The sequence below is a fragment of the Bison bison genome, unplaced genomic scaffold, assembly GCF_000754665.1.
Source record: "Bison bison bison isolate TAMUID 2011002044 unplaced genomic scaffold, Bison_UMD1.0 scf7180017864485, whole genome shotgun sequence".
NCBI classification, from domain to species: domain Eukaryota; kingdom Metazoa; phylum Chordata; class Mammalia; order Artiodactyla; family Bovidae; genus Bison; species Bison bison.
The window spans coordinates 1,122,278-1,132,634 of NW_011495045.1; the positions used below are offsets into that span (position 1 = coordinate 1,122,278).

A 10,357-nucleotide genomic window follows, 5' to 3' on the forward strand; every position below is an offset into this window, starting at 1 on the left:
TAGAAACTCTTACTATCTGTTATAAATTATAGGAAAAAGAAAAATTAGTAAAATTAACATGTATTTAGTATACCATGTAAATATTTAAAACAAACTTTCAAATTTAAAGTGTTTTTTTCTTTGTAAAAGTCTTAAAGAGTAGTTAGGAAAGTATTTGAAATTCACATGTCTGATATTGTATCTAGAATATATAAAGAACTCTTACAACCCAACAGTGAAGACAATCAGTTAAAAATGGACAAAGTATTAGAATAGTATACATTTCTTCACAAAGATATGCAAATGTATAATAAGTGCATGCAAAGATGTTCAACATCATTAGTCAGTAGAGAAATGCAAATCAAAGCCACAATAAGATGCCACTTTACTTCCACTGGGATAGCTGAAAATTCAGACCATAACAAATATTGGCGAGGAAGAGGAGAAATTGGAACCCTCATGCATTGCTGATAGGAGTGTAAAATGGTGCAGCAACTTTGGAAAACTGACAGTTCCTCAGAAAGCCAAACATAGTGTTAACCTGGCAATTCTACTCCTAGATAATTCCGCTTATGAGAAATAAAAACATATGAACACATAAAAACTCGTACATGAATATTCATAGCATCATTATTCATAATAGCTAAAAAGTGAAAAGAACCCAAAGGTCAATCAGCTGATAAATAGATAAAATATGGTTTAGTCTAATATAGTGGAATGGTCTAGTGGTTTTCTCCACTTTCTTCAATTTCAGTCTGAATTTGGCAACAAGGAGTTCATGATCCGAGCCACAGTCAGCTCCCGGTCTTGTTTTTGCTGACTGTATAGAGCTTCTCCATCTTTGACTGCAAAGAATATAATCAATCTGATTTCGGTGTTGACCATTCTGGTTATGTCCATGTGTAGAGTCTTCTCATGTTGTTGGAAGAGGGTGTTTGCTACGACCAGTGTGTTCTCTTGGCAGAGTTCTATTAGCCTTTGCCCTGCGTCATTCTGTACTCCAAGTCCAAATTTGCCTGTTACTCCAGGTGTTTCTTGACTTCCTACTTTTGCATTCCAGTCCCCTGTAATGAAAAGGACATCTTTTTTGGGTGTTAGTTCTAGAAGGTCTTGTAGGTCTTCATAGAACTGTTCAGCTTCTTCAGCGTTACTGGTTGGGGCATAGACTTGGATTACTGTGATATTGAATGGTTTGCCTTGGAAACGAACAGAGATCATTCTGTCATTTTTGAGATTGCATCCAAGTACTGCATTTTGGACGCTTTTGTTGACCATGATGGCTACTCCATTTCTTCTAAGGCATTCCTGCCCACAGTAGTAGATACAATGGTTGTCTGAGTTAAATTTACCCATTCCAGTCCATCTTAGTTCACTGATTCCTAGAATGTTGACGTTCACTCTTGCCATCTCCTGTTTGACCACTTACAATTAGCTTTGATTCATGGACCTAACATTTCAGGTTCCTATGCAATATTGCTCTTTACAGCATAAAACCTTGCTTCTATCACCAGTCCCATTCACAACTGGGTGTTGTTTTTGCTTTGGCTCCATCCCTTCATTCTTTCTGGAGTTATTTCTCCACTAATTTCCAGTAGCATATTGGGCACCTATCAACCTGGGAAGTTAATCTTTCAGTGTCCTATCTTTTTGCCTTTTCATACTGTTCATGGGGTTCTCAAGGCAAGAATACTGAAGTGGTTTGCCATTCCCTTCTCCAGTGGACCATATTCTGTCAGATCTCTCCACCATGACTTGTCGGTCTTGGGTGGCCCCTACAGCATAGCTTAGTTTCATTGAGTTAGAGAAGGCAGTGGTCCATGTGATCAGATTGGCTAGCTGTCTGTGATGCTTAAAATTCTCCAAGCCAGGCTTCAGCAATATGTGAACCATGAACTTCCAGATGTTTAAGCTGGTTTTAGAAAGGGCAGAGGAACCAGAGATCAAATTGCCAACATCCGCTGGATCATCGAAAAAGCAAGAGAATTCCAGAAAAACATCTATTTCTGCTTTATTGACTATGCCAAAACCTTTGACTGTGCGGATCATGATAAACTACGGAAAATCCTGAACGAGATGGGAATACCAGACCACCTGACCTGCCTCTTGAGAAATCTGTATGCAGGTCAGGAAGCAACAGTTAGAACTGAACATGGAACAACAGACTGGTTCCAAATAGGAAAAGGAGTTCGTCAAGGCTGTATATTGTCACCCTGCTTATTTAACTTATATGCAGAGTACATCATGAGAAATGCTGGTCTGGAAGAAGCACAAGCTGGAATCAAGATTGCTGGGAGAAATATCAATAACCTGAGATATGCAGATGACACCACCCTTATGGCAGAAAGTGAAGAGGAACTAAAGAGCCTCTTGATGAAAGAGGAGAGTGAAAAAGTTGGCTTAAAGCTCAACATTCAGAAAACAAAGATCATGGCATCGGGTCCCATCACTTTATAGCAAATAGATGTGGGAACAGTAGCTGACTTTATTTTCTTGGGCTCCAAAATCGCTGCACATGGTGACTGCAGCCATAAAATTAAAAGACGCTTACTCCTTGGAAGGAAAGTTATGACCAACCTAGATAGCATATTGAAAAGCAGAGACATTAATTTGCCAACAAAGGTCTGTCTAGTAAAGGCTATGGTTTTTCCAGTGATCATGTGTGGATGTGAGAGTTGGACTGTGAAGAAAGCTGAGCGCCGAAGAATTGATGCTTTTGAACTGTGGTGTTGGAGAAGACTCTTAAGAGTCCCATGGACTGCAGGGAGATCCAACCTGTCCATCCTAAAGGAGATCATTCCTAGGTGTTCATTGGTAGGACTGATGTTGAAGCTGAAACTCCAATACGTTGGCCACCTGATGCAAAGAGCTGACTCATTTGAAAAGACCCTGATTCTGGGAAAGATTGAGGGCAGGAGGAGAAGGGGACGACAGAGGATGAGATGGTTGGAGGGCATCACTGACTCGATGGACATGGGTTTGGGTGGACTCTGGGAGTTGGTGATGGACAGGGAGGCCTGGCGTTCTTGGTGTCACAAAGAGTTGGACACGACTGAGCAACAGAACTGAACTGAGTTGAATATCTTTGGCAATAAAAAGAAATTAAGTACTGATACATGCAACATGGATGAACTTTGAAAATACTATGCTAAGCAAAAGAAGCCATTCACAAAACACCACATACAGTTGTTGTCTGTCACCCAGTCTTATCTGACTGTTTGCAACACCAGGCTTCCATGTCCCTCACTATCTCCCAGAGTTTGCCCAAGTTTGTCCACTGCATCGGTGATTCCATCCGGCCATCTCATTCTCTGTCACCCTCTTCTCCTTCTACCTTTCCTAGTGAGTCTTTTTCACTGAGTCCGCTGTTCACATGAGGTGGCAAAGTGTTGGAACTTCAGCTTCAGTATCAGTTGTTCCAATGAGTATTCAGGGTTGGTTTCACATACAGTATGATTCCCCCAATACAAAGTAGCCAAATCTGTTGAGACAAAATATAAATAATTACCAGAAATGGAAGAGTAGAGGAATATGGTAGTGATTGCTAGTAAGTACAGAGTTTCTTTTGGTGATGATGAAAATGTTCTAAAGTTAGATACTGGTGATAGTTGCATAACTCTTTCAGTATACTAAAACCTGATTAATTATATACTTTAAAAGGGCAAATTTTGAGATAGATGATTTATATCTCAATAGCACTGTTACTAAAATGAAGAGTAGTTTGACTAGTACTTACTTTCTTGTCATGTGAGTGACAAGTTACTTAGTGAGCACCTTTTGTTTATTTTGAAGAGTTGTCATACTCTTTGTAAGTTTGAGTCACCTTCCAAACTTTTGATTTTACAGAGTTTTTGCTGGCATCACTTCCTCATCTATTTTTTTTTTTTAGTCAATACCACTTTTTTCACTTATGTTGATTATTTGCCTTCATTAAGTTTCTATACCTGCATAGAGTCTTTCGCATTGGCATTATCAACAGACATTACAGTCACTGTCAGCCCTTTCTTCTAAAGCTCCATTTACGTTCTGCTTTATTTTCATTACAACATTATTTTCTCTCTTTTTTGTCTGTATTTTTATCATCTTTCTTGACTTCTCTCAGTTACCCATTTTTGTAAAATATCACATGATTTATCAGTTGAGGACATGGGTGCAACAAAGCTACATCTTTGCTGTCTGTGGGTGAACTGAATAAACAGATGACTAACAGATTTTGAAAGAAATACTGTGATTAGTCATTGATGGATGTGCTCTTTGTTAGTGGTTTGTATAATGAAGAGCTAGAAGTAAAGTTTGAGCTTTATGCCTTACTCAAATTTAATGTATAATGGTAATTGAAAGTTGAGCAGTGTTGTTGAGGTACTGGTATTATTTCACTACACTGTGGTACCTGAAATTCATGCATTTTAGAATGGTGCACAAAAAGCCAGAATTGCCTGTATATTCTGTGTAGTCTCAAAGAATCAAATTTAATAGGTATTGGATTATAAATATAAATATAAGAGAAGAAGAATTTTGTATTAAAGCATATAAAATTTAGTTTTCCATTAAAATTTTTCCTAATAGTATATCATTTATTACTTCTTCTGTCTTTGCTTTTCATAGGAAGTTGGTATGCCAGCAGATTATGTAAACAAGCTTGCTAGAATGTTTCAGGACATAAAAGTATCTGAAGATTTGAACCAAGCTTTTAAGGAAATGCACAAAAACAATAAATTGGCGTTACCAGGTATTATTTTATAATTACATACATTTAAAAAACTTAAAAAAAACTTTGTTTTCTAGTAAATTAAAAATAGACCTAAGCAGCAATCAATACAAGTATGTTTCTAAGTCCACATTCCTTGAAGATATCCTGCAAAGCAGAAATTAGGTTTACTAACTCTTCAGTTCAGTTCAGTTCAGTCGCTCAGTCATGTCCGACTCTTTGCAACCCCATGAATTGCAACACGCGAGGCCTCCCTGTCCATCACCAACTCCCAGAGTTCACTCAGACTCACGTCCATCGAGTCAGTGATGCCATCCAGCCATCTCATCCTCTGTTGTCCCCTTCTCCTCCTGCCCCCAATCCCTTCCAGCATCACAATCTTTTCCAGTGAGTCAACTCTTCGCATGAGGTGGCCAAAGTACTGGAGTTTCAGCTTTAGCATCATTCCTTCCAAAGAAATCCCAGGGTTGATCTCCTTCAGAATGGACTGGTTGGATCTTTGAAACAAAAAGACACTTTTAACAAAATCTTTAGAGTACTGTTTATTTTACACCAAAGTTTACCCACTGTCTATGTATTTTGAGTTTTATCCATTGTTAAGATTATTTGCTTTATATTTTCTGACATACATTCCTATAGCTGATTCAGTTAATATAAAAATTCTGAATGCTGGTGCCTGGTCAAGAAGCTCTGAAAAAGTCTTTGTCTCACTTCCTACTGAACTGGAGGATTTGATACCTGAAGTAGAAGAATTCTACAAAAAGAACCATAGTGGAAGAAAATTACATTGGCATCATCTCATGTCAAATGGAATTGTAAGTAGATGGTGTGTTAGTTCAGATATTGGTTTGGTTGTAGCAAGACTCCAAATAAGATTTGTTCAAACAAGGTAGATCTTTCCTTTTCTTGCAAGTGAAAGTTTGATCAGGTATAGTGGATCTGTTCCATGAATTTGTTAGGGACATAAACTATTGGTTATAGCACCATCCTTAAGGTATTCCCTTGCCTGCAGAATCCAGTATGATCCTCTCACTATGTCTGTGTTCTAGGCCAACAGGAGACGAAAGATGTAATGGTATAATTTCCTTTAATGGCAACTTCTGGAAGATTCTCCTATTATTTCTACTCAAATCTCATTGGCCAGAACTTAGTCACATGGCCACATTTTGTGCAGGAAAGCTGAGAGATGAGCCTTTATTTTGGATAGTCATTAAGGTCTGCTGAAATTTTTATTACCATGTAAGAAAGGAAGAATGGATATTGGAAGATAACTACCAGTCTTTTATATATAATCTCATATAAGAGATATTATAGTAGATAAATGGTAATCCTCATAAAGAGATTCTTATTTTTAAAATTATTTTATCTATTATAGATAACATTTAAGAATGAAGTAGGCCAATATGATTTGGAGGTAACAACGTTTCAGCTGGCTGTATTGTTTGCATGGAACCAAAGACCCAGAGAGAAAATCAGCTTTGAAAATCTAAAACTTGCAACTGAACTCCCTGATGCTGAGCTTAGGAGGACTTTATGGGTTGGTTTGTTTTTATGTTGTTTTTTTTTTAATTGTGTCCTCTCACATAGCAGGAAATAGGTATTGTCTTGTGTTATAATAAATTTATGAATTCATAACAATCAAATTACTTTTAACCAAGAAAAGCACACTAGTGAATTACTTATGGAACAATAAGAAATTGAAAACACGAAAGTTACTGAGCCCGAATGGCAAAAAAGAGAGAGAAAGATTCAGTTGTTATTTAAATGTTACCTGTGAAAAAGCATGACCAAAGATTTCGTATTGAGAATGTTGTTCAGTGATTTTTATGATAACCAAAACTCTTAAGAATTAGAAAACTTTGGTTCTTTTGAGGCCCCGCAAAATGTACTTATTAGCCCTCCTGTTCAAAACTAAATTTTACCCCTAGTCCATATGCCTCTTAATAGTTGCAAAATAAATTACTCTCTAGAGAGAAACAGCTGGTTTGTAACTGACAGTGGTGTTTGCTGTGGTCATATATGATCAATACCTTTAGTTTTGTTTTGTTTTTGTTTGTCTTATTGTAAAGAGAGCATTTATTGTTTCCTCATAACCAACTCTTTTTCTCCTCATTCTCTTTCCTCATTATGCATGTACATTGTTATGTTTATGAAGTAGCAAATAAAAGTTTGAATTCTGAATTTGTGCTCATAATTTTTCTGATCTATATTGGTCATGTTTGAGAATTGATCTTAGTATTCTGTAGTGTTTATAGAAGCTATTTTTTTTTCTTTATTCTTCACAGTCTTTAGTAGCTTTTCCAAAGCTCAAACGGCAAGTTTTATTGTATGAACCTCAAGTCAACTCACCCAAAGACTTTACAGAAGGTACCCTCTTCTCAGTGAACCAGGAGTTCAGTTTAATGTAAGGTTTATGTTGGTTGATCTAAAATAAAAATAGCATGTTTGAATTTTGATATTTTATTGTTAGGAAAATAATTACTTTCTTTACATGATATTTAAAGCATATCTGTGTGCTGCCGTCACTTTAGATTTATGCCATTTAGTTGAATTAACTGGATACTTTTGGTGTCTGACTTTACACCATATTGCTTTTCATCTTTAAAATAAACATCCTTTTGTACTCTAAAGCAACTTTATCCACACAGAGAACTATTTCCTTGAGATCCCAATTAGAAGATAATGCTGAATTATAACTGACATATCTTCAATTATCTAATGACTTTCATGACAATATAAATTATATTTACTTTGTTATTATATGGAGTGTACTTATACTTAGGTATTAACAGAGCTTTGATCATGTTTGAGGGAAAACATAGGGTTCATTTTAATAAAGCTATATGTTGTTATTTTTCCCTTAAGCAATGCTGAATATTAATTTTTAGAATATTTCTAAATATTTTCTCTTAGACATTGTTGCATAAAATGATGTTTAAAAGACCTTTCACCGTAAAATATTTGATTTAATTTTTTTATAGAAAAAATGCAAAAGTTCAGAAAAGGGGTAAAATCAACTTGATTGGACGCTTGCAGCTCACTACAGAAAGAATGAGAGAGGAAGAGAATGAAGGAATAGTTCAACTAAGAATACTGAGAACCCAGGTTTGTAATGTTAAGATAGAATGTCTAAATTTTGAAAAAGTTGGTGGTTGTTTTTTTTTAATCATTAAATCTTTTTTTTTGTAATTAAAGAAATGTAGGTACTCAAACCTCTTGTAACGGGAAAGCTACTTCATTTTCCTGAAATTTAAAAATTATATTAATAGAATTCTCCTAGTTGCTGGTAGAAGTATTTGTATGACTTGATGGTCTATGGTAGATTCTGTTGGTTGGGCCAAACCTTGGTTTTAGGTTATGCTTCTCTGACTGTATGTCAAAGAGAATATATATATATTATCAGTGACAGGTTACAATTCTAGGATTGAGTATTTTCATTTTTATTTAATCTTAAGATTTCTGATTCCATTGTAATGGGAAATGAGGGATTATTTTAAACATTTTAAAACTAGGATTTTGATAACCTTCTGAACATGATAAGAATACCTATTGCAAACTAATGAATGACTGTTTTAACTTTAGAACTAATTAAAACCAAGTTGTCCCACTTTTACTATTTTCATTTAATATTGTTTGAAACTATTGGCCAATGTAATCAAGCATGAAACAAAAAAGAAAAGATTAAAATGTTTCAGTACTTGTAGATTATATGACATAATAAAGGAGCAGAGAAAAGATAAGTAAAAATTAAATGCTTTTCTATTTGGTGATAAACATAGAATTCACAGACATTTCTTTAAAAAGTAGTTAGACCTATATGATGGAGAAGGCAGTGGCAACCCACTCCAGTGTTCTTGCCTGGAGAATCCCAGGGATGGGGGATCCTGGTGGGCTGCCATCTATGGGGTCGCACAGAGTTGGACACGACTGAAACGATGTAGCAGCAGCAGCAGCCACAGCAGCCGCAGCAGCAGCAGACCTATATGAAGAGAGGAGCCTTCACCTAAGAGATTCAAAAGGAGATTTGAATAAATAGATCATGTTCCTTTTTACTTACTGTATATTTTTTATTGAGGTGTAATTTACATACAATAGAATACACATTTCATAGTTTTCAGTGTGTTTTGCTAAATGTGTATCACTGTATGACTGTCACCTCAATTAAAATATGGAACATTTCTATCACTCTTTCCTCATGTCTCTCATTCAGCCAATCTCCCCCTTCAACCTACCTGATTCCCGTCACTGTTGCTTAGTTTTGCTTGTTCTTCGTCTTCATATACATGGAAGCAGACAGCATATGCTTTTGTATCTGGCTTTTGTTTAATGTGAAATACCATATTTTTTAATGATAAGGCTGAATTAACCCCATACTAGTAATGAGTCTGCTGAATATCATATAAAAATTCAACTGAGGTTTTCCTGGTGGCTCAGTGGTAAAGAATACGCCTGCCAGTGCAGGAAAGACAGATTTGATCTCTGGTCCAGGAAGATCCCACATGCCATGAGACAGCTAAGTCCGTGTACCACAACTATCGAGCCTGTGTCCAGAGACTGGGAGCCACAACTACTGAGCTCATGTGCAACGACCACTGAGGCTCACATGCCTAGAGCTTGTGCTTGGCAACAGGAGAAGCCACTGCAGTCAAAAGTCTGCACGCTGCAACAGAGAACAGCCCCAGCTCGCTGCAACTGGAGAAAACCTGCACAGTCATCCAGCAAAGCCAAAAATAAATAAATAAATTAAATTTAAAAAATTTTCAACAAGGAATATTTTTGTAATTTTAAAAATGGATTCACAGTTTTACCAGAATAAATAGATGAGGGTGATTAAGAACCTTAAAATATAAAGTGTTGGTGGTGGAACTTGCCTTGCCAAATATTAAAACTTATGAAAGTGTCTACAAATATGAAACAGTATAACAAACAGATTAACTGAAGAAAGTAACTCAGAATTAAACCTCCTATATAAGTGTAGATGAACTTTGCAATAAAGGAAATGATTTCTATGTCCCATGAAAAGGGAATGTATTACTCAGTAAGAGATTTCGGAAAATTTTACTTCTGGGAGGAAAAAGCATGACATAGTCCTAGTTTATGGCTACACCAGGATAAATCCAGAGGGATTCTGTTGAGATATGAAACGAAATGGGCAGGTATAGTCATACTATTAACATAAGATGTGCAGAGAAAATGAAGTTTTTTTGTTTTGTCTAAAACTAATTCATAATTATGCTCAGTCTACTAATCCAAGCTGTCCCTTTAAGTTATAGTTGGACTTTCTTTATTTCTCCCTGATTCTGCTCCACCCATCCCCCATTCTTTGCTATTTTCACAGAGGCATCTGGATGTACTGAAGTTGAGAAATTCAGTTGACCTCATAGTGACAGTGAAGGGATTATCATGTCTATATGGTTGTGACAGTGTTCTGTCAGCTATAGAGGGCTTTATCTGTCACCTATGGAAATATAACTTTTTGTTACTATATATTGCTGATATCTGTAGCAAATGAACTATGGTTCATTTTTTTTTCCAGCAGTAAGACTGCATGGCCTCTTTTCCTGGTCTGGTTGCCTGTTGTCTGCTCTTACTGAGTTCCTGAGCCCTCTAAGGCTCTGTTACATATTCTTTGTGGCCTTTGGCTTACATGGCCCACTGTTATTATCATCTGCT

General features: G+C 36.3%; 1 protein-coding gene across 3 annotated transcripts in view; it reads left to right on the forward strand.

The window, feature by feature from the left end:
• Positions 1-10,357, forward strand: part of CUL5 (cullin 5) — a 130,241-nt gene that overhangs the window by 114,146 nt on the left and 5,738 nt on the right. For all 3 annotated transcript variants that reach the window (XM_010862833.1, XM_010862831.1, XM_010862830.1), the window contains 5 exons: positions 4,582-4,705; positions 5,324-5,499; positions 6,060-6,221; positions 6,970-7,088; positions 7,666-7,789. In XM_010862833.1, coding sequence (XP_010861135.1) covers positions 4,582-4,705; positions 5,324-5,499; positions 6,060-6,221; positions 6,970-7,088; positions 7,666-7,789 — 705 coding nt within the window. The remainder of the gene's footprint in view (positions 1-4,581; positions 4,706-5,323; positions 5,500-6,059; positions 6,222-6,969; positions 7,089-7,665; positions 7,790-10,357) is intronic.